Genomic DNA, 25,425 nt, shown 5'->3' with positions numbered 1-25,425 from the left:
TGAGTTTTCACATTGTTTATATTTACAGGATTCCCTTCTAACATGACAATTTTTAATGTCATAGGGAACATGGTTCTACTTCATTATGAGTTATTCCATACATTTGAAGGGGATGGTTACTTTCAGAAGGCTTTCTCACATACTCCAATTGTTACATATGAATTTTTCTCTGCAGTTGAAGACGACTGTAAAAATGGCTTTATTACATTATTCATATCTACACACCCCCTCAGAATGAAATTTATCTCTCCTAAAAGAATTGTAATATGGTAAAGCTTTAATCACATTGTTTACATATATAGGGTTCTTTCACAAATGTGAGTTCTTTCATGCCTCTGAAGAAAAGAAGGATAAATGAAGATCTTACCACATTGTTTACATTCATTGAGTTTTTCTATAGCATGGATTTGTTTATGGTTTTGAAATGAACTGTAACGCCTGAAGATTTTACCACACTGTTGACACTGATAGGATTTTTCCTCAATGTGGTTTCTTTCATGTTCTCGGAGGGAACTACGAGATTTAAAGGCCTTACCACACTGCTTACAATCATAGGGCTTTTCACTACTATGAGTTCGTTCGTGCATTCGAAGTAAGGATGGATAAACGAAGCACTTACCACACTGTTTACATTCATAGGGTTTTTCCCCACTGTGAAGTTTCTTATGAATCCGAAAGGAACTGTGACCCCTAAAGGCTTTCCCACACTGTTTGCATTCGTAAGGCTTCACACCACTGTGAATTCTTTCATGGATCTGGAGTAAGCAGGGGTAAATAAAGGACCTGCCACATTGCTTACATTCATATGGCTTTTCCCCAGTATGGTTTCTCTCATGAACTCGAAGGGAACTGTGAGATTTAAAGGCTTTACCACACTGTTTACAGTTATAGGGTTTTTCCGCACTGTGAGTTCTTTCATGTATTCGTAGTAAAGAAGGATAAATATAGGACTTACCACACTGTTTACATTCATAGGGTTTTCCCCCAGAGTGAGTTCTGTCATGTATTTGGAGTAAATACGGATAAATGAAGGACCTATCACACTGTTTACATTCATAGAGATTTTTCCCAGTATGAATTATTCTATGTCTTTGAAGGGAATTGTGGTATCTGAAGGAGTTACCACACTCTTCACATTTATATGGTTTTTCTCCAGTATGAGTTCTATTATGTAACTGAAGGGATCTCTGACATATGAAGGTTTTGCTACAATGTTTACATTCGTAAGGCTTTACATTAGTATGAATTCTTTTATGTCTCTGAAGGGAATTGTAGCTTTTGAAGGCTTCACCGCACTGTTTACAAGCATAAGGCTTTTCCCCAGTGTGAGTTCTTTCATGCATTTTAAGTAAAGAGGGGAAAATGAAGGCTTTATCACATTGTTTACATGGATAGGGTTTTTCCCCAGTGTGAGATCTTTCATGCAGTTTAAGTAAGGAAGGATAAATGAAGGCTTTACTGCACATCTTACATTTATAGGGTTTCTCACCAGTATGAGACTTTTGATGCATCTTAAGTAAATACCGATTAATAAAAGATTTAATGCACTGTTTACATTCATAAGGTTTTTCTCCAGTATGAATTCTTTCATGTACTCGAAGGTCACTGAGGCGTCTGAACGCTTTCCCACACTGCTTACATCCATAGGGTTTGACACCACTGTGAGTTCTTTCATGGATCTGGAGTAAGCAGGGGTAAATAAAGGATCTGCCACATTGCTTACATTCATAGGGCTTTTCCCCAGTATGGTTTCTTTCATGGACTCGAAGGGAACTGTGAGATTTAAAGGCTTTACCACACTGTTTACAGTTATAGGGTTTTTCTGCACTGTGAGTTCTTTCATGGGTTTGAAGTAAAGAAGGATAAATGAAGGACTTACCACACTGTTTACATTCATAGGGCTTTTCCCCAGTATGAACTTTTTTATGCCGCCAAAAGGAACTGTTAACTCTGAAAGCTTTACCACACTGTTTACACTCATAAGGCTTTTCCCCAGTATGAACTCTTATATGTGACTGAAGTGATCCCTGACAGATAAACACTTTATTACAATAAGGACATTTATAAGGCTTTTCCTCAGTATGAACTATGTTATGCTTCTGAAGAGAACTGAGATTTCTGAAAGCTTTCCCACATTGTAGGCATCTGTAGGGTTTTTCACGGGAATGGGTTATTTCATGTTTTTGAAGTAAAGAAGGATACATGAAAGATTTACTACATAGTTTGCATTCATAGGACCTTTTTCTTGTATTAATTCTTCCATGACTTTCACAGGAACCAAAAGAACTCTGGGGTCTATGAAATGGTTTTCGGTCATTATCGATTGCTGCTTTGTCATTCCTTTCATATGTGTAAAATGATTTAACAGAAACACAGTTCTTTTCCTTCTGTTCATAATACATTTCTCCAACAGGAATTTCTTGATATCTTCCAAATGAGCTAGGAAAACCGAAGGATGTGCCGCATACATTATAAGGCCCACTCATGTTGAGGCTTTGCGTATAGGTTTGAATACTTGTGACAGAATACAATGTTGTCCAGGTCTGTTCACATTTATACTGTATCCTGTCATTTTCCTCAAGCTCAACTTTTGGACCAGGGAAGATGTTTGTCAGATGTGGTGTCTTGGTAAAGATTTCTCCAGATTGGCAACCTTCGGTACTCTCATATAGTCTCTCACATGTACACATTCTGTTAGAACAATGAAACATACATTAGCAATGGTGATTTTACTCACTTTCTGATTATTAGTCTTGGATAAGTACTACTCCAAAACAAGAGAAAATTTAACCATTCTGGTACCGGTGAATGGTTTGAAATCAAGGGGACTTGTGATTTTCTGATATGGCTCCCATAGAGTTGTCTAAAAATGCATTTCTTAGAATTGCTTCCAAATGAACTAAAGATGACTAAGTTTACATCTCCGCTTATTTCTTTTTCTTTAAATTTCAATGTTAAGATTAACTCATGGGACCTCTGCCTGCACGTGGGCCTTACCTCTGACTTAACTCATGGGACCTCTGCCTGCACGTGGACCTCTGACTTAACTCATGGGACCTCTGCCTGCACGTGGACCTCTGACTTAACTCATGGGACCTCTGCCTCCACGTGGACCTTACCTCTGACTTAACTCATGGGACCTCTGCCTGCACGTGGGCCTTACCTCTGACTTAACTCATGGGACCTCTGCCTGTACGTGGGCCTTACCTCTGACTTAACTCATGGGACCTCTGCCTCCACGTGGACCTTACCTCTGACTTCTCCTCGGATTTCTGTGCTGCTCCTCCATGCTCTGCTCTTCCCATTCGTTTCCTAAAAGGTAAATCATGAGAAATTATTATATATTTCCTAAAACTGCTACTATGTCTGATTTTATTCACCAAATTCTACCCTCCCCATATCCAAGGCACAGTAGAACATCAATAACCCAAATATGTGTTCTCTGAGGAGGAAGTGAAGGGGTGATGACACTCTTACCGACACAAGCAAGGTTACTGTAGGTTTCCAGCATTACATCTCTGTACAGATGCTTCTGAGAAGAATCCAGCAAAGCCCACTCTTCCTCGGTGAAGTTCACAGCCACATCCTCAAAGACAACTAGATCCTAAAGCACTCCACAAACATGTGCAAGAGAAATGGTGAAATATAAGGCACTATACATCTAAATTCAACTGACAAGAAATTCTATAGTCTCCAAACATTTTATCTTGTGGCACAGCTAGGCCTCAGATAGTATTGAGATTCCCCTTATGCCTCGGCACAGGGAGTAGGATATACTGCTGGGCCACCCCAATTTGTCTCTTTAAGGTGGATCTTTAGTGGCTCCCATTTAAAAAAAAAAAATCTATCATTCTATCATCTGTAGAGCATTGTTGCTGGTACTTAGAAAATTTCTTTTTTTTTTTTTAATGTATGTGAGTACATTGTTGCTATCTTCAGACACACCAGAAGAGGGCATTGGATCCCATTACAGATGGTCGTGAGCCACCATGTGGTTGCTGGGAATTGAACTCAGGACCTCTGGAAGAACAGTCAGTGCTCTTAACCACTGAGCCATCTCTCCAGGCCCCAGAAATTTCTTATAAAAAAGCTTAAGCTTTAAAGTCATGAGGGAATGAAAAGTTCTAACACAGATTCCATGCACATAAACCTGAAGATTAATTCACTTTTCCTCAATGATCTATACAACTATTGTGATCCTTCTCAGTCTAATACAAACTATAGTATTTAGAAGGCCCACATCCTTGTGGTTCCTTTTCTGCTTCCTTTCTTAGGGTGTCCAGACGCCACTGCACACCAGGCTGGACGGATGAAGCGGAGCTGAGAATCAGTGGGGTCTACAGCATCCTGGTCCTCCTCTGAAAATTTGAATGCTACAGTTCTCTTAGATGATATTCAATTAAATGGCTTATGTGATACACTTTATTCAGGGTGAATCGACGGCTATATATAACCTTAGAGACCAGGAAGAGGTTCTGCTTAGGGTGAAGTTTCATGGAGGTTTAAGATTCTGGTAATATCTCATTTGCAGGGAGAGGCATTCCATAAATTCTAGGTGCTTGCAGATTCTTATCTGGAGGGAGGAAGTTGAATCTGTAATTTTGCCAAGGACTATGTGACATTCCTCAGATTGGGCTCTTGAGGCAGGGAAGAGGTCTAACTGGCTTCCCTCACAGAAACTTTCACAAGTCACATCTTAAATGGAATCTGAGTACATCCTATGTGACTACGCCCAGAAAAAAATATTTAGAAGCCCCAAAACAGTTTATTCCAGGCCCAATCATAATGGAATGTCTTTTGAAGTTCCATTGAAAAATGTCAAATCAGAATAAAATAACTAAAAAGATGCCATTATTTTTAGGAGTTTGAGACCAACCTATATAAGACAGATGGCTCCAATGTAAAACTGAGTTTCACTTTGGTGAGCTAGAAATCTACTCTTCTTCACCTAGTACCCCAGCCTAAGCACTGTCTGTAATCCCTTCTGGCTAAACAGGAGGACTGCCCTAATCTAGGAATACCCTTTGGAGGGACAGTGAACTCTTAGGATCCAGATGGGTCTCATGCCATCCATTCCTTCTCACTCACTCCTATTACACCATCATAGGAATTGGCCTAAAGTTGATACCAACTCTCAAAAAGAAAGAATGTAGTTCCTTTTGTACTGACGACTGTACACATGTCTGAAGCATGAAAGCTGATCACCTCATTCCTCACTAAACACCATCCTGAAAGTACATCTCCTTTGTTAGTCCAGAGTCCTAGCCTATCTATCTAGGCTGTCATGGACCCATAGCTTCAGGAGAAATAGTTTGTATTCTTATTAAAGCCTCTTAACCAGCCCGTCTTCCTTAAACCCAGCATCTCCTTTGTTAGTCCAGAGTCCTAGCCTATCTATCTAGGCTGTCATGGACCCATAGCTTCAGGAGAAATAGTTTGTATTCTTATTAAAGCCTCTTAACCAGCCCGTCTTCCTTAAACCCTAAATGATAGTCTTGACACTCCTCTTAGGCATATTCAAGCACAAACGCAACCTTCCTTAACTGTGTTCTATGAGTCTCTCCTCCACCTAACAATTCTGCTACTACCTTCCTTTTTTACTTGTCTCCCTCTGTCCTTTTATTTTTACGTGTAAAATTCTTTCCAACCTCTTCCCTCCTACCTACCTGCCTGGATGCATTCCCCTACCCCACTCATTCAGGAACTTCACATAGGTTACAGAAAGAACTATTAAAAGTCATTCTGTCTCACTCTATCCCTTTTCATGGTGACTACTGGGTACCCATGCACATGGTAGAAGGGAATAAACGTCTTCTGCAAGTGGTCCTATGACCATTACACGTACATTGTAATATGCCTATACCTACAAATCACACATAACTTTTAAACTTTAAAGAAAAAAAATCGAATCAGATACCCTGACACAATAAAATTTTACATAGTAATTTTACACTTACATGCTTAGCAATGGTAAGAAACTAAGTGTCCTTGTTTTCCAAAATTAAAACACTCTGTTCTAAGAGCAGAAAGCGGAATGAATAATAAAAACGCCATTGTTCATAGCGTGCAATAATCTCAGTTCTGAATGGAGGTGTTTCAGGCAAAACTATTTTGTAGTAGGACGGCATCTATAATATAGACAGCCTATTGCTCATGACCAAGGCTGCTCAGAAATAGCATGGATTTATCACATGTTTGATTCTGAATTTATGGACACTGCATATTCAAGAAATACTGCGGCCCAATTTGACCCTACCTCTACCCAGACTGTTTATGTGACCTCGTATGTAGTCATAAACCATTAGGACTGTAAGCTCTACAATGATTATGCTCCTATATACCCGTAGAAAGTCAGGATCCCTTAGCTCTTGGTAATAGCTGGCATTGCAGGTTTCTGGTAGGTCAAAGTATCAAGTCTCTTCATACCTCAATAACAAACCAATGTTATACAACCTAGGCAGGCTATGTCTTGAGACCGTTCACTTGACATGCGTGCTAACTATCTATACCAACTTAACACAGGACAGTTATCTACAAAGAGAAAACATCAATTGAGAAAATGTCACCATCAGATCAGTCTGCAGACAATTCCGTGGGGGCATTTTATTGATTAATGATTGACATTAGAGGGTTCAGTTCATTTGTGAACAGTACCAGTCCTGGAAAGATAATTCTGAGTTTGTATAAGAAAGCAGGCTGAGTAAGGGTGGGAAGCAAGCTAATAAGCCGTGTTTCTCTATGGTCTCTACTTCAGATCCTACTTCTTCAGATCCTGCCTTGTGTCCTTGTCCTGACTTCACTTCAAGATAGACTCTAAACTATAAGACGAAATAAACCTTTTCCTCCTCCCTTTGCTTTTGTTATGGTCTTTACAGCAATGGAAAGCAAATTAAGGCAACATCGCTCTTCGCCTTGGACAGAGGCCAGGGCTTATATTTCTCGTTTGGCTCTACATAGACATTGACCCTTTTTAGCCTCAGCTTTCAGTTCTCTCTACCTCCACCATCACTTTCAGCACAGTCTGCCTTTGCACCGTTATCAACATCTGCTATGCTGTTTCTGCAGCTTTTTCTTCTGCTACCAATTTAGTTCACACTACTCTATTGGACAGGACCACTCAAACTCAAGAGAAGCCCTTAAAAAAAAAACCTTACATGTATGAGTACTTTTCCTGTATGTATGCATCTGTGTACCACATGCCTGGTGCCCCAGGAGGCCAAAAAAGGATGTCAAACCACCTGGAATTGGAGTCACAGACAATTTTGAGTCACCACACAGGTGCTGGGAATTGAACCTAGGCCCTCTGTGGAAGAGAAGTTGGTGCTCTTAACCACTGAGCCCTCTCTCCAGCCTTCATCAGGAGAAGCCTTCTATTGTGCTGAGTGTCTATAGCCTGCTCAAGTGAACTGCCCAACTGACTGAGGCCGACTTAGACAAGCAGAGGAGCAGTATTTGCAGCAATCTCAGCAAACCTCTCATGCAAATAAAGGACATATTGAAAACAATCACAGCATTGTCTCTTTAGCTACGTCAGTTATATCTGTTCCCTGATAGCCCATTGGAGGAGGTTCACCTAGTAAGACATAAAAGGAAATGACTGCAAGATTAACCAGAGGACAGATTCTAGAGTTTACTTAAAGTTGTGAGAGGAAAAGTCCACCACAAAATAACACTGGGAAATAACACTGTTGGTAGAGGTTTGCCTAACCTACAGAAGGCCCTCAGTACCCAGCACCATATAAATTGGTCATGGTGGCACACAGCTGTAATTCCAGCACTGGAAAGGGAGAGAGAGAGACAGGCAGATGAGAAGTTCAAAGATATCAGCTACAAAGGGAGTTTAAGGCAAGACTGAGCTAGAGACCCTGTCTTAAAAGCAAAGCAAAATAAAAACAATGACAAAAGAGCAGTTTAAAACATTCCCATTATTGGGTTAGCCTGCCCCTTTGATAGTCAAAACAACCATTTGTAAACCCTGTCTAGGTTTCTCGAAGCATCTATAATGTTTTTAAAGCACTAATTTTGGCATGAGTGTAGTCCAACAGATTTGACAGTCCTTTTGTTCAAAACAGTCTGCACAGCTGGGAACAGATACCCCAAAATCTTTTTTTTTTCTTTTCAGAAGGACAAACATCAAGAATGTTTACAATATAAACTCAAATAATCTAATAATAATCCCAAAAAGAGATAAGCTCCTATCACCTATTGGAATTATTCTGTGGCAATAATATATTAGAGAGTTATAGAGTCAAAAGAGATGGAGTCATGGAGATCAAGGGGAAGGGGCTTCAAATACTGCTTTAAATTAAAAAAAAATTGACAGGGTCTTACTATGTACAACTGCGGGTCTTGGAATTCACCATGTGCCCGGCTGGCCTTAGACTCACACACCTGCTTTTACCTCCTGAGTACTGCAACTACAAGTGTAAGCCACCACATCCAGCAAGTTGTGCATTCTTAAAGATTTTTTTTGGGGTGCGGAGGGTGTCTTGCATCAGACAGTAGCAGGTTTACACAGTGTGTAACTTAAACTTTGTGATAAGGTGGAGGAACAGGATTTTAGGCTACATGGCCAGGGCCACAGAAATGATTTAAGTCAGGGAGGCAGAGCTTGATAAATATGTGAGTAGAGTAAAGCCGCCTTGCTATCCAGGCATCAGAGGACTGGGTACTACCCGGCCTGTTCATAGACCTATCTGCTAGGGCCCAGTTACCTTGGATGGTCTGAACTTTCTTTTCTTTTCTACCCCACTCCCATCCCCCACCCCCAAACAGGATTTCTTTGTGTAACAGCCCTGGCTATCCTGGAATTACTTTGTAGACCAGACTGGCCTCGAACTCACAGAACTCACAGTTTGCCTTTGCCTCTTGAGTGCTGGGATTAAAGGTGTGTGTCACCACATCTGTTAGTCTGGGCTTTCTAATATCTCCAGCCTTCTTAGTTATAAAAAGAAAGAAAGAAAGAAACAAACAAACAAACAAAGAAAGAAAGAAACCAAAGAGCAACATTTAAAAAAAAAAAAAAAAAGGAGGGGGGTAGGGGGAAGAGCTGTGGGATTAAGCTGGGTTGGGTTGTGGTAGGAGTGGAGTTCCCTGTCCTATAGTCAAGTTGTTGGCCCTGGGGTTAGAGGCTATCTGTAATCAAACTTCAAGAGCGGGTACTGTCTATTTGTAAGACCACTTGGAGTTGGATTTGTTGAATTCTGGTTTGTTGGGGTGTTTTCTGGACAGAACTTTTACTTTTACTAATTCCTATAAGTTGTCTAAGACAAGCTGATGAATTCTTTTGATGCAGGAATTCCATTTTGGAGAATCTGAGCCATGACTAATTGCTCAGATGTGAATGTGTGGCTGAGAAGAATACTGGCAGATAAACAGTGTCAGTCACTCTTTGTCCCTGATACTCACAAAATTTGGGCAGGCTGAGGATGAATCTCAGCATGAGTCTTGCAGGCAAAAAAATGGAGAGGAGTAAGGAAAATTAGAATTCTTACAGAGTAAAGGAAGACTGAAGAAAGAAGAGAAGTAGTTCTTTGCCCTTACATAGGGACTCAAAGAACCTCCTTAGCTTGTAGGACTACTCAGTCAATTACCACAAGCACAAGAGGGTCAAAGGGTGAGCAGGAGAATAGGCAGCAAAGGAAGAAGGCCTGGATATAAGTGACCTCAGACTTCTTGCAACTGTGGTAAGGAAATCAAGAGAAGTAATATTTAGGGCTGGAGAGATGGCTCAGTGGTTAAGAGCACTGACTGCTCTTCTAGAAGTCCTGAGTTCAAATCCCAGTAACCACATGGTGGCTCACAACCTTCTGTAATGAGATTTGATGCCCTCTTCTTATATATAATAAATAAATAAATCTTTTTTTTTAATTATCTATTTAGATAGGTGAAACTGGTACCTATTAGGGAGTCTTGGGACATCAAATACACCTGGGAAAGAGAAAAGGAAACAAGTCTCTTTGTGACTTAAGTTCATTTGGGGAGCTGGTCAAAGTCACAATAGAAACTGAAGCTGACTGCAGCACTAGGAACATACAAGATAGATCCCTCCCTCCCTCATATCCCCTACCCCATCCCCAGCATGTTGAGCTACTCTAAGACTGCACTGTCTCCTGATCTCCACTGTCCAGCCAAGGCTGCTCATTCGAGGCCAGCTACACCAAGAACATCTGGGTTCCCTAACAATTAGAGTGAGACTGTCTCTGTTGCTTGCCATTGGATCCCTTCCCCGTTTCTGAATTGCTAGTTGTGCCTCAGTGGAGGAGGATGTCCTAGTCCTGCTGGGACTACATGTCCCAGGGTGGGGTAGTATGCAAGAGGGGGCCATTTTCTGAGGGAAAGGGGAAGAGGTAACTGGGGATTAGGACTTTTAAGGGTGCGACTGGGAGAGGGCTAAAAATCAAAATATAGAGAGAATACACACACACACACACACACATATATATATACACACACACATATATATATATATATACATATATTTGTATTTGTATGTATGTATAAAGTTCTCATACTAGCAATTTAAAAAGTACACCTCAAACAAAGCCTTAGGGAAAAAAAAGAAGCAAATACACACAAGAGGAGTAGATGGTAGAAAATAATCAAAGTCAGGGTAAAAAAATCAGTGATTTAGAAACAAAAAGAACAATACAAGAATCAGTAAAACCAAGAGGTGGTTCTTTGAGAAAATCAACAAGATAGACAAACCCTTAGCCAAACTAACTAAATGGCAGATACTATCCAAATTAATAAAATCAGATATGAAAGGGAAGACATAACAACAGACACTGAGGAAATCCTAAGAATAATTTGCTCTTACTTTGAAAATTTATACTTCACAAAACTGGTAAATCTGAATGAAATGAAAGATTTTCTAGACAGGTATCACAAGAAGACTGGTCTTTGGTCAGGAGAACAAGAATAGTTGCATTCCACTTCTAGAGCCACCAAATAAGCTCTCAAGGAAAATTTAAAGAAAATGGATATTCTGGAAAGATACCACTTACCAATGGTAAATCAAGATCAGACAAGCTATCTAAATAGTCCTATTGCCCCCACGGAAACAGAAGTAGACATTAAAAGTCTCCCAACCAAAAAAACAAAACAACAAAAAACAAAACAAACAAACAAACAAACAAAAAAAAAAAAAAACAGGGCCAGATATTTTTAGTGCAGAATTCTACCAGACTTTCAGAAGAGAGCTAATAATTCTCAAACAATTCCATAATAGAAAGAGAAGGAACATTGCCAAACTTATTTGACGAGGCCATAGTCATCCTGATATTTAAACCACATTAAAAACCCAATAAAGAGAATTTCAGACCAATTTCTACTATAAACATTGATGGAAATATACTCAATAATGGCAGACTGATTCTAAGAACACATAAAAAAAACATCATCCACCATAATCAAGTAGGCTTCATCCTAGGGATGCAGGGATGGTTTAATATATGAAAATTCATCAATCCTTATATAAAGAAACTAAAAGAAAAAAGTCACATGACTATCTCATTGGATGTTAATAAAGCCTTGGACAAAATTTAATATACCTACATCTAAAAGTCTTGGACAGATCAGGGATACAAGGTGCATACTTAACCATAATAAATGCAATATATGCAAGCCAATAGCCAACCTCAAATTAAATCAAGAGAAAATGAGAGCAAGTGCACTAAAATCGGGACAAGACAAGGCTGCCCACTCTCCCGATTCATTCAACATAGAGCTCGAATTTATACCTGGAGAAATGAAACAACTAAATTGGAAAGGGAGAAGGGAAAATATTGCTATTTGTAGATGATATGTTAGTATATAAATGACCCCAAAAATTCTACCAGAGAAGTACTACAGCTGATAAAAACACCTTTAGCAAAGTAGCTGGATGAAAAATTAACTCAAAATAATTAGTAGACCTTCTTTATACAAAAGTGAAAAGAAATTGTGGAAGTAACACCCTTCACAGTAGCCACAAATAATGTAAACTATCTTGGTGTAACTTTAACCAAGCAAGTGAAAGACCTGTAGGAGAAGAACTTCAAGTCTCTGAAAAAGGAAATAAAGGAACACATCCAAAGATGGAAAGATCTCCCATGATCATGGATCTGTAGAATTAACATAGTAAAAATGGCCATCTTGCCAAAAGCAATCTACATATTCTATGCAATTCCCATCAAAATTTCAATACAATTCTTAAAAGAGCGATTCTCAACTTCATATGCAAAAACCAAAAACCTAGGATAAAAAACAACAAACAAAAAAACAAACAAGGCAGCACCCCACGAGCGAACCTGAGCCTCGGGACCACAGGTAAGACCAAATTTTCTGCTGCAAGAAAGCTGCCTGGTGAGCTTGGGACACACGGAAGCAGAATTTCTCTAGGACCGGGCACGTTCTGTGTTTACCGGAAGTCCCACACCCGCGGATCCCGGCCCGCAGCAGCTCTCTGCTCCCAGACCCGGTGAGAGAGACACCCAACCGCCTGGTCAGGTGGGCACTCCTGAGGCTGCAGAGCGGAAAAGACCAACAACACTGCTCACCCCTGCCCACATCCCTGGCCCAAGAGGAAACTGTATAAGGCCTCTGGGCTCCCGTGGAGGAGGGCCCAGGAGCAGCAGGACACCTGCCTGAGACACCACCGGAACCCGAAAGAAACAGACCGGATAAACAGTTCTCTGCACCCAAATCCCGTGGGAGGGAGAGCTAAACCTTCAGAGAGGCAGACAAGCCTGGGAAACCAGAAGAGACTGCTCCCTGCACACACATCTCGGACGCCAGAGGAAAAAGCCAAAGACCATCTGGAACTCTGGTGCACTGAAGCTCCCGGAAGGGGCGGCACAGGTCTTCCTGGTTGCTGCCGCTGCAGAGAGCCCCTGGGCAGCACCCCACGAGCGAACCTGAGCCTCGGGACCACAGGTAAGACCAAATTTTCTGCTGCAAGAAAGCTGCCTGGTGAACTCAAGACACAGGCCCACAGGAACAGCTGAAGACCTGTAGAGAGGAAAAACTACACGCCCGAAAGCAGAACACTCTGTCCCCATAACTGACTGAAAGAGAGGAAAACAGGTCTACAGCACTCCTGACACACAGGCTTATAGGACAGTCTAGCCACTGTCAGAAATAGCAGAACAAAGTAACACTAGAGATAATCTGATGGCGAGAGGCAAGCGCAGGAACCCAAGCAACAGAAACCAAGACTACATGCCATCATCGGAGCCCAATTCTCCCACCAAAACAAACATGGAATATTCAAACACACCAGAAAAGCAAGATCTAGTTTCAAAATCATATTTGATCATGATGCTGGAGGACTTCAAGAAAGACATGAACACACTTAGGGAAACACAGGAAAACATTAATAAACAAGTAGAAGCCTACAGAGAGGAATCGCAAAAATCCCTGAAAGAATTCCAGGAAAACACAATCAAACAGTTGAAGGAATTAAAAATGGAAATAGAAGCAATCAAAAAAGAACACATGGAAACAACCCTGGATATAGAAAACCAAAAGAAGAGACAAGGAGCTGTAGATACAAGCTTCACCAACAGAATACAAGAGATGGAAGAGAGAATCTCAGGAGCAGAAGATTCCATAGAAATCATTGACTCAACTGTCAAAGATAATGTAAAGCGGAAAAAGCTACTGGTCCAAAACATACAGGAAATCCAGGACTCAATGAGAAGATCAAACCTAAGGATAATAGGTATAGAAGAGAGTGAGGACTCCCAGCTCAAAGGACCAGTAAATATCTTCAACAAAATCATAGAAGAAAACTTCCCTAACCTAAAAAAAGAGATACCCATAGACATACAAGAAGCCTACAGAACTCCAAATAGATTGGACCAGAAAAGAAACACCTCCCGTCACATAATTGTCAAAACACCAAAGGCACAAAATAAAGAAAGAATATTAAAAGCAGTAAGGGAAAAAGGTCAAGTAACATATAAAGGCAGACCTATCAGAATCACACCAGACTTCTCACCAGAAACTATGAAGGCCAGAAGATCCTGGACTGATGTCATACAGACCCTAAGAGAACACAAATGCCAGCCCAGGTTACTGTATCCTGCAAAACTCTCAATTAACATAGATGGAGAAACCAAGATATTCCATGACAAAACCAAATTTACACAATATCTTTCTACAAATCCAGCACTACAAAGGATAATAAATGGTAAAGCCCAACATAAGGAGGCAAGCTATACCCTAGAAGAAGCAAGAAACTAATCGTCTTGACAACAAAACAAACAAAATGAAAGCACACAAACATAACCTCACATCCAAATATGAATATAAAGGGAAGCAATAATCACTATTCCTTAATATCTCTCAATATCAATGGCCTCAACTCCCCAATAAAAAGACATAGATTAACAAACTGGATACGCAACGAGGACCCTGCATTCTGCTGCCTACAGGAAACACACCTCAGAGACAAAGATAGACACTACCTCAGAGTGAAAGGCTGGAAAACAACTTTCCAAGCAAATGGTCAGAAGAAGCAAGCTGGAGTAGCCATTCTAATATCAAATAAAATCAATTTCCAACTAAAAGTCATCAAAAAAGATAAGGAAGGACACTTCATATTCATCAAAGGAAAAATTCACCAAGATGAACTCTCAATCCTAAATATCTATGCCCCAAATACAAGGGCACCTACATACGTAAAAGAAACCTTACTAAAGCTCAAAACACACATTGCACCTCACACAATAATAGTGGGAGATTTCAACACCCCACTCTCATCAATGGACAGATCATGGAAACAGAAATTAAACAGTGATGTGGACAGACTAAGAGAAGTCATGAGCCAAATGGACTTAACAGATATTTATAGAACATTCTATCCTAAAGCAAAAGGATATACCTTCTTCTCAGCTCCTCATGGCACTTTCTCCAAAATTGACCATACAATTGGTCAAAAAACGGGCCTCAACAGGTACAGAAAGATAGAAATAATCCCATGCGTGCTATCGGACCACCACGGCCTAAAACTGGTCTTCAATAACAATAAGGGAAGAATGCCCACATATACGTGGAAATTGAACAATGCTCTACGCAATGATAACCTGGTCAAGGAAGAAATAAAGAAAGAACTTAAAAACTTTTTAGAATTTAATGAAAATGAAGATACAACATACCCAAACTTATGGGACACAATGAAAGCTGTGCTAAGAGGAAAACTCATAGCGCTGAGTGCCTGCAGAAAGAAACAGGAAAGAGCATATGTCAGCAGCTTGACAGCACACCTAAAAGCTCTAGAACAAAAAGAAGCAAATACACCCAGGAGGAGTAGAAGGCAGGAAATAATCAAACTCAGAGCTGAAATCAACCAAGTAGAAACAAAAAGGACCATAGAAAGAATCAACAGAACCAAAAGTTGGTTCTTTGAGAAAATCAACAAGATAGATAAACCCTTAGCCAGACTAACGAGAGGACACAGAGAGTGCGTCCAAATTAACAAAATCAGAAATGAAAAGGGAGACATAACTACAGATTCAGAGGAAATTCAAAAAATCATCAGATCTTACTATAAAAACCTATATTCAACAAAATTTGAAAATCTTCAGGAAATGGACAATTTCCTAGACAGATACCAGGTATCGAAGTTAAATCAGGAACAGATAAACCAGTTAAACAACCCCATAACTCCTAAGGAAATAGAAGCAGTCATTAAAGGTCTCCCAACCAAAAAGAGCCCAGGTCCAGACGGGTTTAGTGCAGAATTCTATCCAACCTTCATAGAAGACCTCATACCAATATTATCCAAACTATTCCACAAAATTGAAACAGATGGAGCCCTACCGAATTCCTTCAATGAAGCCACAATTACTCTTATACCTAAACCACACAAAGACACAACAAGGAAAGAGAACTTCAGACCAATTTCCCTTATGAATATCGACGCAAAAATACTCAATAAAATTCTGGCAAACCGAATTCAAGAGCACATCAAAACAATCATCCACCATGATCAAGTAGGCTTCATCCCAGGCATGCAGGGATGGTTTAATATACGGAAAACCATCAACGTGATCCATTATATAAACAAACTGAAAGAACAGAACCACATGATCATTTCATTAGATGCTGAGAAAGCATTTGAAAAAATTCAACACCCCTTCATGATAAAAGTCCTGGAAAGAATAGGAATTCAAGGCCCATACCTAAACATAGTAAAAGCCATATACAGCAAACCAGTTGCTAACATTAAACTAAATGGAGAGAAACTTGAAGCAATCCCACTAAAATCAGGGACTAGACAAGGCTGCCCACTCTCTCCCTACTTATTCAATATAGTTCTTGAAGTTCTAGCCAGAGCAATCAGACAACAAAAGGAGATCAAAGGGATACAGATCGGAAAAGAAGAGGTCAAAATATCACTATTTGCAGATGACATGATAGTATATTTAAGTGATCCCAAAAGTTCCACCAGAGAACTACTAAAGCTGATAAACAACTTCAGCAAAGTGGCTGGGTATAAAATTAACTCAAATAAATCAGTTGCCTTCCTCTATACAAAAGAGAAACAAGCCGAGAAAGAAATTAGGGAAACGACACCCTTCATAATAGACCCAAATAATATAAAGTACCTCGGTGTGACTTTAACCAAGCAAGTAAAAGATCTGTACAATAAGAACTTCAAGACACTGAGGAAAGAAATTGAAGAAGACCTCAGAAGATGGAAAGATCTCCCATGCTCATGGATTGGCAGGATTAATATAGTAAAAATGGCCATTTTACCAAAAGCAATCTACAAATTCAATGCAATCCCCATCAAAATACCAATCCAATTCTTCAAAGAGTTAGACAGAACAATTTGCAAATTCATCTGGAATAACAAAAAACCCAGGATAGCTAAAGCTATCCTCAACAATAAAAGGACTTCAGGGGGAATCACTATCCCTGAACTCAAGCAGTATTACAGAGCAATAGTGATAAAAACTGCATGGTATTGGTACAGGGACAGACAGATAGACCAATGGAATAGAATTGAAGACCCAGAAATGAACCCACACACCTATGGTCACTTGATTTTTGACAAAGGAGCCAAAACCATCCAATGGAAAAAAGATAGCATTTTCAGCAAATGGTGCTGGTTCAACTGGAGGGCAACATGTAGAAGAATGCAGATCAATCCATGCTTATCACCCTGTACAAAGCTTAAGTCCAAGTGGATCAAGGACCTCCACATCAAACCAGACACACTCAAACTAATAGAAGAAAAACTAGGGAAACATCTGGAACACATGGGCACTGGAAAAAATTTCCTGAACAAAACACCAATGGCTTATGCTCTAAGATCAAGAATCGACAAATGGGATCTCATAAAACTGCAAAGCTTCTGTAAGGCAAAGGACACTGTGGTTAGGACAAAACGGCAACCAACAGATTGGGAAAAGATCTTTACCAATCCTACAACAGATAGAGGCCTTATATCCAAAATATACAAAGAACTCAAGAAGTTAGACCGCAGGAAAACAAATAACCCTATTAAAAAATGGGGTTCAGAGCTAAACAAAGAATTCACAGCTGAGGAATGCCAAATGGCTGAGAAACACCTAAAGAAATGTTCAACATCTTTAGTCATAAGGGAAATGCAAATCAAAACAACCCTGAGATTTCACCTCACACCAGTGAGAATGGCTAAGATCAAAAACTCAGGTGACAGCAGATGCTGGCGAGGATGTGGAGAAAGAGGAACACTCCTCCATTGTTGGTGGGATTGCAGACTGGTAAAACCATTCTGGAAATCAGTCTGGAGGTTCCTCAGAAAATTGGACATTGAACTGCCTGAGGATCCAGCTATACCTCTCTTGGGCATATACCCAAAAGATACCTCAACATATAAAAGAGACACGTGCTCCACTATGTTCATCGCAGCCTTATTTATAATAGCCAGAAAATGGAAAGAACCCAGATGCCCTTCAACAGAGGAATGGATACAGAAAATGTGGTACATCTACACAATGGAATATTACTCAGCTATCAAAAACAATGAGTTTATGAAATTCGTAGGCAAATGGTTGGAACTGGAAAATATCATCCTGAGTGAGCTAACCCAATCACAGAAAGACATACATGGTATGCACTCATTGATAAGTGGCTATTAGCCCAAATGCTTGAATTACCCTAGATCCCTAGAACAAACGAAACTCAAGACGGATGATCAAAATGTGAATGCTTCACTCCTTCTTTAAATGAGGAAAAAGAATACCCTTGGCAGGTAAGGGAGAGGCAAAGATTAAAACAGAGACTTAAGGAACACCCATTTAGAGCCTGCCCCACATGTGGCCCATACATATACAGCCACCCAATTAGACAAGATGGATGAAGCAAAGAAGTGCAGACCGACAGGAGCCGGATGTAGATCGCTCCTGAGAGACACAGCCAGAATACAGCAAATACAGAGGCGAATGCCAGCAGCAAACCACTGAACTGAGAATAGGTCCCCTATTGAAGGAATCAGAGAAAGAACTGGAAGAGCTTGAAGGGGCTCGAGACCCCAAAAGTACAACAATGCCAAGCAACCAGAGCTTCCAGGGACTAAGCCACTACCTAAAGACAATACATGGACTGACCCTGGACTCTGACCCCATAGGTAGCAATGAATATCCTAGTAAGAGCACCAGTGGAAGGGGAAGCCCTGGGTCCTGCTAAGACTGAACCCCCAGTGAACTAGTCTATGGGGGGAGGGCGGCAATGGGGGGAGGGTTGGGAGGGGAACACCCATAAGGAAGGGGAGGGGGGAGGGGGGGGATGTTTGCCCGGAAACCGGGAAAGGGAATAACACTAGAAATGTATATAAGAAATACTCAAGTTAATAAAAAAAAAATATGCAAAAAAAAAAAAACAAACAGAAACAAAACAAAACAAAAGCAGGATAGTTAAAACAATCCTGTACAACAAGAGAAATTCTGAAGGTATCACCATTCCTGATTTCAAACTATACTACTGAGCAATCTTAATTAAAAACAAAACAAAACAAACAAAGAAACAACAACAACAAAAAAAGCCCAGTATGATATTCACATAAACACAGATAGGTTGACTGATGGATAGAATTGAAGACCCAAAAACAAACTCATATTCCTATGAACTGTAAATGCTTAATATTTGACAAAGAAGCCAAAACTTTACATTGGAAAAATGAAAGCATCTTCAACAAATAGTGCTGGTTTAACTAGATGTCTGCGTGTAGGAGAATGCAAATAGACTCATGTGGTGGTCCATGGTATTGCATCATTATTGAAGGGGGGGATAACATTTTAGAGGAAGTGTGTATCTGAGGTGATGGGGCCTGAGTTCTCTATACTCAAGGTCCTCCCAGTATTGAAGGTGAGGCTCCTCCAGGCTGCCTGCAGAAGGGAGTCCTCTCCTGGATGCCTTTGAATCAAGATGGAGAACTCCAGGCTCCTCCTGCATGCCTGCATACTTCCTACCATGATGATAATGGATGGAACTTCAGAAAGCATAAGTCAGTTCTAATTAAATGTTTTCTTTTATAAGAGTTGCCTCTTTCTCAGAACTCTGTGACTGGGTTTTCGTGAGGTTCCAAAAGCAGAGATCTCCAAATTATTTCTCTGCTGCATCACCCTGGTCTGTTCAATTAGCACTTGGTAGGCACTAATAAATATTTTGAAAAGAAAAAAGAAAAGAGTTGCCTCTTATAAAGAGTTGGTCATCCCCAGTGAACTAGACTATGCGGGGAGGGTGGCAATGGGGGGAGGTTTGGGAGGGGAACACCCATAAGGAAGGGGAGGGGGGAGGGTGATGTTTGTCCGGAAACCGGGAAAGGGAATAACACTTGAAATGTATATAAGAAATACTCAAGTTAATAAAAAAAAAAAAAAAAAGAAAAATTAAAAAAAAAAAAAAAAGAGTTGGTCATCATGTCTCTTCACAGAAAAGGAAATACTAATTGAAACAATCCATATCTATCATCCTGGACAATGCTGAACTCAAAGTGGATCAAAGACCTCAACATAAAGCCAGAATATACTGGCTAGTTTTGTGTATCAACTTGACACAAGCTGGAGATACCACAGAAAAAAAGAGCCTCAGTTGTGGAAATGCTTCATGAGATCCAGCTGTAAGGCATTTTTTCAATTAGTGATTAAGAGGGGAGGGCCCAGCCCATTGTGGGTGGTGCCATCCCAGGGCTGCAGTCTTGGGTTCTATAAGAGAGCAAGCTGAGCAAGCCAGGGGAAGCAGCCAGTATGTAACATCCCTCCATGGCCTCTGCACCAGCTCCTGCTTCCTGACCTGCTTGAGTTCCAGTCCTGACTTCCTTTAGTGATGAACAACAATGTGGAAAGTGTAAGCTGAATAAACCCTTTCCTCCCCAACTTGCTTCTTGGTCATGATGTTTGTACAGGAATAGAAACGCTGACTAAGACAGAGACACACTAAAAGTCTAATAGAAAAATAGTGGGGAATGGCTTTGAACACAGTAGACAAATTTTTGAACAGAACACTAACAGCTCAGGCACTAAGATCAACAATTAATAAATGGGACCTCATGAAACTGGACAGCTTTTGTAAAGCTAAAGCTACCATCAATAGGACAAAACAGCAGCCTAAAGAATGGGAAAAGATCTTCACCAACCCAACATACAACAGAGGCCCAATATTTAAAATATATAAAGAGCTCGAGAAATTAAGAGACCACCAAACCAACTAACCCAATTAAAAATGGGGTACCAAACTAAACAGAGAATTCTCAACAGAGAATCTCGAATGGACATGAAGCACTTAAACAAATGTTCAATGCCCTTAGTCATCAGAGAAATACAAAAGGACTCTGAGATTCTTTACAACCAGTAAGAACGGCTAAGATCAAAAACTCAAGTGATAGCACCATGCTGGCGAGGACGTGGAGCAAAGAGAACATGCCTTCATCGCTGTTGGGAGTGCAGCCTTGTACCACCACTCCGGAAATCAATTTGGCGGGTTTTCTGAAAATTGGAAATAGTTCCCGGGCATATACCCAAAAGATGCTCCACTATACCACAAGGACCCTTTCTTAAGTATGCTCATAGCAGCTTTATTGGTAAGAGTCAGAAACCGGAAACAACCTACATGTCCCTCAAATGAAGATTTAGTTTAAAAAATGTAGTACATCTACTATTCAGCTATTAAAAGCAAGGACACTATGAAAACTGCGGGCAAATGGATGAAACTAGGAAAATACCACCCTGATTGAGGTAACCCAGACCCAGAAAGACACTTATAACTGGACATTAGCTGTAAAGTACAGGATAACTATGGGACCTCATGAAACTGGACAGCTTTTGTAAAGCTAAAGCTACCATCAATAGGACAAAACAGCAGCCTAAAGAATGGGAAAAGATCTTCACCAACCCAACATACAACTGAGGCCCAATATTTAAAATATATAAAGAGCTACAGAACCAAAGAAACTAAGTAACAAGGAAGGCCCAAGAAAGAATACATGAAGAGGAAACAAAATAGTCTTTGGATGTTGATAAAGAGAGGGAACTGGGTGGGAGAGGGGCTGAAGAAGGGCCATGGGGATGGGGATCAGGTGTGGCAGGAGAGTGCTGGAAGAGGAAATGAAGATCTAGGACATCTCTGGGACTAGCTATAGAACTGGGATGGGGGGAGGCTACAAGGAGTCTATAAAGGTGACCCTAGCTGAGGTTCCTACCAGTGAGGGATATGGAGATTGAAGTGTCCACTTCCTGTAACCAGGCAGGACTTCCAGTGGAGGGAGCCAGATATCAACCTATCCATAAAACCTTCAACCCAATTTTTCCTGCCTACAAAATGTGCAAGGGTGAAGATGCAGCAGAGTCCGAGGGAACAACCAACCAACGACTGCTCCAGGTTAAGACCTACCCCAAATGGGACACAGCTAAACGGATACTAATAATGATACTGCTATGCTTGCAGACAGGAGCCACATGCAGACTGAAATAGATACAGACACCCATAACCAAATATCAGGCACAGCTTGGGGAGTCTTATAGAAGGGTAGAATTGAGCAAGCCAGAAGGGTCAAGGACACCACAAGAAGACCTACAGACCCAACCAACCTGGGACCATGGAGGCCCACAGAGACTGAACCACCAACCAAACAACATGTAGGGGCTGGACCTATGTCCCCTTTATATCTGGAGCAGATGGGCAGCTTGGTTCTGATCTGGGTCCCCTAACAACTGTTGTGGGAGGCTGTCTCTGACTCAGTTGCCTGCCACTAGATTCCTTTCTCCTAACTGGACTGCCTAGCTAGGCTTCAGTGGGAGAGGATGTGCTTAGTTCTGTTGGGACTAGATGCCCCAGGACAGGGCAGCACCCAAAGGGGGCTTCTCTTTCTCTGAGGGGAAAGGAAGGAGGTAATGTGGGGATGTATTTCTAAGAACAGAAGTGGGAGTAGGGGGGAAAGGGGTTGGGATCTTTAATGAAAAAATAATTTTATGGTTGTGAGTCACAACAACATGAGGAACTGTATTAAAGGCTGGCATTAGAAAAGATGAGAGGAACTGCCACAGAGGGTGTTGGCTATTCAAGCTAGGATCTCAGACTCTCCTGTGGTTCCACTCAATCCCACCTAGAGAAAACTGTGTAGGGTAGAAAAGCTCAGTGCTAGGGCTTACGGATCCAGACAGATGAGGACATGGAAGACATGTCTCTCCAGAGACCTTTACGCTGGTCTCTTAGTGTCTCTTGCAGTACTTGTAGGGCTGGAGAGATGGTTCAGCAGTTCAGTGTGCTGTTTTGGAAAACCTGAGTTTGGTTACCAGCACTCACTTCAGTGAATGATGACAGCTTTTAACATTACCTTCAAGGCCTCAGGCATTCTCTTCAGGTCTCTGTCACATGTAGCGTTTATACTGAGAGACACATACATATACAAAACATAAATAATTCTTAAACTAATAATTAGGGTGCTGACGAGATGGCTTAGTGGTTAAAGCCTACTCGTTGCTCTTAAAGAGAAGCCAAGTTTAGTTCCCAGCACATGCGTGGCATCTGAAAAACATCTAAAGCTCCTGTCCCTGGAGATCCAAACCCTGTTCTGCCCTGCACATGCATGTGGTATATACACATACATGCAAGCACATACTCATACACATAAAAATAAACCTTCACAAAAGTTGAAATAGAATCGGGGCTGGAAAGATGGTTCACCTAGTAAAGATACCTATCTCCAAGACTGCTGCCCTGAATTTAAACCCTAGGCCAACACAATGGGAGAACCTATTCACACAAATCGTTCTCTGACTTGCACAGGAACACTGGCACATTTCCCAGCCCGCAATAAATAAATACGTCTTTAAAACAAAGAGAATGCTCTCCCAAAAGAGTGTAAAAGAATAAAAATAAATAAAATTTTACCAAGTGGGACCTAAATCTAAATATAACCTGCACCATTCGGAACTTGTAGAGAAAAAAAAAATCTAGAGACAGAAAATCTAGAGGGTCTTAAGGTTAGCAATGTGCTGCTTTCAGGTGCTACGCCAACACCACTACCAGTGCTAACACACAGAGAAGTGACGTCACCAACATTGAAGCATTCCTTGTGCTGGACAGAGCCTATCAAGTCCCACGGCCCGCGGGGGCGTAGGGGTTGGGGATTGACACTAAATCCGCGGGGAGTGGGGATCCTAGTCCCAGAACTGCAAGCCCCGCCCCAACCCCGTGAGGATCCACCCCATCGGATCCACCCCATCTGGGGACAAGGGTCCCGTGCTCACCATAGCGCGGCTTCCAGGCTCACCCGCACTCTTCTCATAATTTGCCACAGCGGTGCTCTCCCTACAGAGCAGCGTCTCCAAAGCGACTACCTCAGCCTTAGAGCCTAGCAGGGAGCATGGCGGCCAAGAAGTCCCGCCTCCCGCTGGCACTCGATTGGACTGCCTACTTGGAGGCTCTGATTGGCTAGTAATGTTTGAGTGACAGCAACCTTAAACCGCTAAGGGCAGAAGGGACCGGTACAGCCTTTCACTCCCAGCCCTGCCTTCTCCCCTGAGTGTGGACCTGAGTGAGCTCCAGTGAGATCTACATGTACACAGAAAATGTTTCTTCCTCCCAGAGCTTGCACGGCTGTCTTCTGGCACTTATCAGGCACGACTTGCTTCAGAGCACAGGATCGCTCATGTGCACTGCCCACTACACAATTGTGCTTAAATGCAATTTTCCCTGGATCTGAAACAGGTCTTCACCTTTAGCGAAACTCCCGACTGGGAAGGACTGTGGCTTTACCTATAATTTCTCCTTTCCACCAAAGACAATTTCTGTCACTCACAACTCTTTAGCCAATCAGGGCATCGGGACATGCTGTTCCCTCAGAAGCACAGGTAGGAGGCGGGTTTTCCCTCCTGGCGGTGCTCGGTGTTCTGCTTTGCCTCTGCGGGAGAGATATCGGGTGGGCAGGAGTGCAGTGTGCTGTGGGCCCTCTGCGGAGCCATGAGGACAGCGCGGAACCGCGCCATTTTGAACCTTATGTAAGCGAGTAGCAGCCATCCCTTACGGAGTAGGGCATCCGACTGAGTTGGCTCTGGTCATCTTTCCTGGGGCTGGGCCAGGGTGACAATGGGAGAGCATTCTGTAGTCTTTGGAAACCTGAGATTGACTCCTCCTAGCGACCCGCGGCCCAGAAGCTTCTTTTGACGCTGATGCTGTGTGGGCCCAGCGGCAGTGATGATTTTGGCGGTTTTTAATTGCAGATTTTTATAAAAGACCGAGTCTCATTAAGTAACTTTCAGTGGATAGAACTTGGCATGTAGACCAAGCTGGTCTAGAACTCACATAGATCTGCCTGTCTACACCTTCTGACTTGAGTTGAAGGCGTAGGCTTCTCTTACTGGAACAGGTGGCCTTTTGGTGTTGGACCGTAAGACATTCTAATTTCTTTTTGGTTAAGTTTCTGATTATACTGTTTTGTTACTCTGTTCGTTCCCAAGTGTTAGTACACCATTTTGATTATTGTAATGTTGGGACAATTTCAAAGATCTCTGTCTATGTGTGTAAGAACAAACATTCATCAATAATAGTCATTTCCTCCATGATCCACTCAACAGTTACCTAGCAACAGCCAGGTAAGAGCCTGGCTTGATATAAAAGGACTATTTGCTCGCTCTCTCTCTCTCTCTCTCTCTCTCTCTCTCTCTCTCTCTCTCTCTTCGCCCAGATGTCCCAGCCAGCCTCTCTCTCTTCTCTTTCTGTTCCTCTCTGTCCCCCTCTTCTCTGCCTGTTACAAAAGGTCCCAAATAAACTCCCTTTTATAGTAAGCCCATCCTATGGCTGATTTCTCAGAGGGAATGCTTTGGTATGGGCATGGGCCTAGGCAGCACTCCCTTTGGCACCACTGGCTCCGTTTTATAAAACACATTTTAATTAATATATGACATCTAGGTGATAATTTCTTCTACTCAGATCTCTGATTACATTGACACCTAA

At 41.5% G+C, this 25,425-nt stretch overlaps 1 protein-coding gene across 2 annotated transcripts; it reads right to left on the bottom strand.

The window, feature by feature from the left end:
• Zfp788 (zinc finger protein 788) lies at nucleotides 1–23,852 on the bottom strand. 2 transcript variants are annotated; one of them, NM_001416561.1, is made up of 4 exons: nucleotides 23,721–23,852; nucleotides 3,478–3,612; nucleotides 3,252–3,312; nucleotides 1–2,691 (listed from the first exon to the last, which is right to left on the bottom strand). In NM_001416561.1, the coding sequence occupies exons 2-4, from the start codon at nucleotides 3,509–3,511 to the stop codon at nucleotides 291–293; spliced, it is 2,496 nt and encodes an 831-aa protein (NP_001403490.1). In that variant the 5' UTR covers nucleotides 3,512–3,612; nucleotides 23,721–23,852; the 3' UTR covers nucleotides 1–290. The 2 variants fall into 2 exon arrangements, with proteins under 2 accessions (NP_001403490.1, XP_087414099.1); XM_087557973.1 differs by having other exon boundaries at nucleotides 3,478–3,604; nucleotides 23,721–23,838.
• Between the last annotated feature and the right edge of the window lie 1,573 nt (nucleotides 23,853–25,425).

This window comes from Rattus norvegicus, chromosome 1 (genome assembly GCF_021556685.1).
Source record: "Rattus norvegicus strain SHRSP/BbbUtx chromosome 1, alternate assembly SHRSP_T2T, whole genome shotgun sequence".
Lineage (NCBI taxonomy): Eukaryota > Metazoa > Chordata > Mammalia > Rodentia > Muridae > Rattus > Rattus norvegicus.
This window is presented reverse-complemented; position numbering and strand designations above follow the sequence as displayed.

What these genes read in the sequence shown, in the direction of transcription:
- Zfp788 (XM_087557973.1), bottom strand. An exon ending in CAGTAACCTTGCTTGTGTCG is followed by an intron (nt 3,313 to 3,477) that starts GTAAGAGTGTCA and finishes TTTACCTTTTAG; the next exon opens with GAAACGAATGGGAAGAGCAG. An exon ending in AATCCGAGGAGAAGTCAGAG is followed by an intron (nt 2,692 to 3,251) that starts GTAAGGTCCACG and finishes TTGTTCTAACAG; the next exon opens with AATGTGTACATGTGAGAGAC.